Source organism: Seriola aureovittata, chromosome 8 (assembly GCF_021018895.1).
Source record: "Seriola aureovittata isolate HTS-2021-v1 ecotype China chromosome 8, ASM2101889v1, whole genome shotgun sequence".
NCBI classification, from domain to species: Eukaryota; Metazoa; Chordata; class Actinopteri; order Carangiformes; family Carangidae; genus Seriola; species Seriola aureovittata.
Window position 1 is genome coordinate 20,147,501 of NC_079371.1, and position 3,808 is coordinate 20,151,308.

At 42.8% G+C, this 3,808-nt stretch overlaps 1 protein-coding gene across 6 annotated transcripts in view; it reads right to left on the bottom strand.

Annotated features, from left to right (window-relative positions):
• The window catches only part of ebf1a (EBF transcription factor 1a), a 56,035-nt gene extending 53,034 nt beyond the window's left edge, over positions 1-3,001 (bottom strand). For 3 of the 6 annotated variants that reach the window (XM_056383410.1, XM_056383408.1, XM_056383409.1), the window contains exons 1-2: positions 2,066-2,994; positions 1,010-1,166 (exon numbers count right to left, since the gene is read on the bottom strand). In XM_056383410.1, coding sequence (XP_056239385.1) covers positions 1,010-1,166; positions 2,066-2,199 — 291 coding nt within the window. In that variant the 5' untranslated portion in view covers positions 2,200-2,994. Of the gene's footprint in view, positions 1-1,009; positions 1,167-2,065 lie in introns of all 6 variants that reach the window. The other 3 variants (XM_056383412.1, XM_056383413.1, XM_056383411.1) reach the window with 3 other exon arrangements.
• Positions 3,002-3,808: the final 807 nt, after the last annotated feature.

Sequence of the window (3,808 nt, forward strand, 5' to 3'; positions counted from 1 at the left end):
TTACTAACATGTTTGGCCCCTCTAACTGTGATACGATTGAAATCACTTCACTTCGTTTCTATCATCCACACAACCAGAGGAAAGAAAAAAAAATATTAGCATCTGTTTGCAACTTGAACAACTTTTTCTTTGTCATTTGACGAAATATATTCTGTAAAAGCAACTTCTTAATCATTTGATATTATATATAATATCAATATAAAACACTTTCTTGACAAAATAAACGCAACTTCATTCACCTCTACTGGAAATACAAAATGTTTCGAATGTTGCTACAGATATTTAAACAAATATATACAAATGCCTAACGTGGCATTTTTAATATTTCTTTATCCAATAAATCACAGCTTTGTATTTCAATGTGCTATTCATACTGACCAAAGGTAGAAGGACGCCTGGACCTAATTATTAATAAACAAGCCGATAGAGGCTAAAAGCTGATGATGAATAAAACAAACATCTAAAAGCTGTTAACGCCACTTGCAAACAGATCAATATTAGGAGTTGATCGACGTATCAAAACATTAATATTGATGGGTGTTTAAAAAAATGAAATATGTTGACTGACAGCACCTGCAGGAATAGGCTACACGCTGTGCTGAACTGTCATAAAAAATAAGAGTCAGTATCATTAGTGGCAACTGGGTAAAAGTTTATTTTTATGCACATGATTTACACATGAGTGTAAACGAGTTTAAATTTGATTTAGAAGGTTTTGTAATTATGAAGAAAAGCAAAAATAATTTGAGGTGTGTAAGTCTTTCAGGAAACCACATGTAAAAATCACATCAGGGAAGCCTTCAGGACCACTGATCCCTGCTGAGTGCGTCTGGCCACTTTGTTAACACACGTCTGGTAATTTATCACTGTGACTTAACAGGCCAGAATAATGTGTCAGTCATCTGCCAATGCGCCGCTGCTATTTATACAATACAAGCTCATTTCTACCGTTTGATTATAAAGTGTCATAAGGTGAAGATATTTTTTTGGGGGAAAGGTACAAACTCACCTTTTCCTTCTCTACAAAGTCAACGAAGGTGGTTCTCTCTATTTCCACCGGCTGACCCTGTCTGTCGTATAAAGCCAGGACGAAGTGGAAGAAGTTGGACTTTCGGAGGTTGGAGGGCGGCTGCTTCTCGAAGTGTGCCCGAGCAAGACCCACTCCGCTGCGGACACAAGCACAAACCAGCAGCGCCCACAACGACAGCGATTAAAATAAATTAAATTCAATAAAAAAGATGCAAACATGAGAGAAAGACTTTTCTTTTAAAATCCAAGCTCGTTTATGTTACAACCACTGTCCATGATAAAATCCGCAACTACTCAGCCTATAATTTAATTAAAACCTTTCTCCTGCGCACAAACACACTTTACAGCTTAATCAGCAGCAATTATACAAATCTGATAAAATATTAAACTTTAGCCCTAAATCTGTTAAATATACTAATTTATAATGCAAGCATAAATTTGACAGATCAGTTCCTGTCACGGTGGTGGGCCTGCAGTCGATGAAAGTGTGATTATTTTCATTTTAAACCTCACCAACTTAATTAAAAGTCAATCTTTTTATTTTATTTTGTAAGAAAAAACTGCTTAATTCAACCTTGAATTAATATTTCCGCCTGCAGTCTTTGAAAACTAACCCAGTCTACTTGATCACAGCCATAAAAAAAAGAAGGAAAAAAAAAAGAGAAACAACCACCAAAGTGAGCTGAAAATCCCTAAACACAAACTCACGGCTCACTTTCCACACCAAAGTTAACCTGAGCTCACATTTAAACCCTGAAAGCCTAAAGGTGCTTTGACACAGCGGTGCTCTCCGTCCAGAATTGTGTTAACCCACTTTGTGCCTCATACAACATTCAATCATATTGTACTTTGAGCTAAAAACTTATAAAGCCAGCGGGAACAGAGGTTATCCAACAACTCTACGTCCTCTGGGAACGCATGCTGCCCCAAGTGATGCAGCTTTAGCTCCGTCTTTAACACCGCAGATCTTAACGTGCTCTACCCCCGGTCTCCACGCCCCGGTGTCAGCGCAGCGCCAAGGCCGCCTCAGGCTCACCTCTGGGCGGCTGTGTTGGCGTCCAGCACACCGGCGCCCTGCATCCATGTCCGAACTGCGTTCATCCCGGCCACCATGGGCTCTTCTTTCATACTACTCCCACTCCTCTGGATGCTCTCGTGGATGCCAAACATCAAAACGCACCTTCACACTGTCGCTATCTCTCTCTCACTCTCTCTCTCTCTCCTCTCTCTCTCTATCCTCCTCTCCTTGGCTCCCTCCTTTTTTTCTCTCCTCCTGCCTCCCCTCCGCTTGCGTCTGTTTGATCGCGCTGTCAGAGGAGCAAAGTGGCGTGGTCTATTTCACTTGGCGTTTAGTTGCGCGTGTGTTTCTCAAAGTAAACAAAAGATGCGGCATGTGGAAGGAAAAGGGGAGCTGTCAGCATCCAGGGTTAGCTGCACCTCATGTCAGCGACTCCAGAAGAAAAAAAAAAAAAAAAGAAGGGGGAAGAAGGCAGCAGCTATGAAGATGAACAACGTGAGAGCGATGAAAGGGGAAGCGCAGGATGAGAGGCTGCACTGAGTTGGCGACAGTCCCCCGGATCAAGGTGCAGCTGACAAAAACACAAGCAAAATGTCAGTTTCTGTAACAAACAGTCCACAGTGAGAGAGAAAGCCAGGAGATGAAACACGTTTCACCCTCCTTTCGCTCCGCTTCTTTATTTACAAAGTCCTCTCCTCTGGTTCAGATGAATGAAACGGAAGATTACGCGCAATTAAGAGGCAGTCCTGGGCAACGGCGGCTCCGCTCCTCGTCAGCTCCTGCTCGGGTGATTTGCGCTCTTTTCTTCCCTGAGGAATCACTTTGGACCATCTCTGGGATGCCAAACAGGAGAGAACTAGTAGGTGAGGGAGGCGTGGTCTAAACGGCGAGCAGGAACGCCCCCCAAACACAGTTAATAACACGGACAATCACTTGTCCACCAACCCCGACCAGCACGGTGCCCGCCCGCCTGCCTGCTGTCCCCGCCTCGTCCCACGCACTGTCCCGCCCCAGCCACTTAGAAGCTGTGCGCGGTGTGCATGTGTGTGTGTGTGCGCGCGCGCTCATGTGTGCCAGTGTATGTGTGTGTGCGTGTGTGTGTGTGTGTGTGTGTGTCCGTTGTGCCTTTTTACAATTAATGTATTCTCAACTATCATACATACACAACTGAGTTTAATCCACCCAGTTTGCCAACAGAGATTAAAGGGCAGAGTGAAGAGGAGAGCCGCGCAGGTTGTAACATCTATCGCCTGTTTGAGCTGCGTTGTCACTGGAGCTGCAGCTATGAAAATGTGACCGCATCTGTCTGCAAAACGAGACGAAACAGAATACGATCACAGTTTTAAACGCGCGTCAGATAAAACACATTTTCTCTCTCATTATTGTGAGACAAAAACGGGCAGGGAGCACAGTGAGAGGGATGAATATTTTGAGGAACAGCTGCAACATTTGTGTGCAGATTTAACTGTATTTACTTATGCGTATTTGAAAATTTTGAAATTACTTCAAACTCATCAAATGAACGTCCGTATTCTTATTTTTATTTTTTTAATTTTCCACATTGAGCATGGGCGTTTCTACACGAACCACCTTTCAAGAAACACAAAAACTGACTTTATTTGAATAGAAAATGGAATTTAAATGTTGTATTTTCTCATAAGAGCTGGATCAACTGTGTCGAGCAGTCCAAGTGTTCATTCAGAGTATCAACTCATGGCAGATTATGAGCTTAAGAAAAGTTTCAGCTCACCAAAAAGCCTG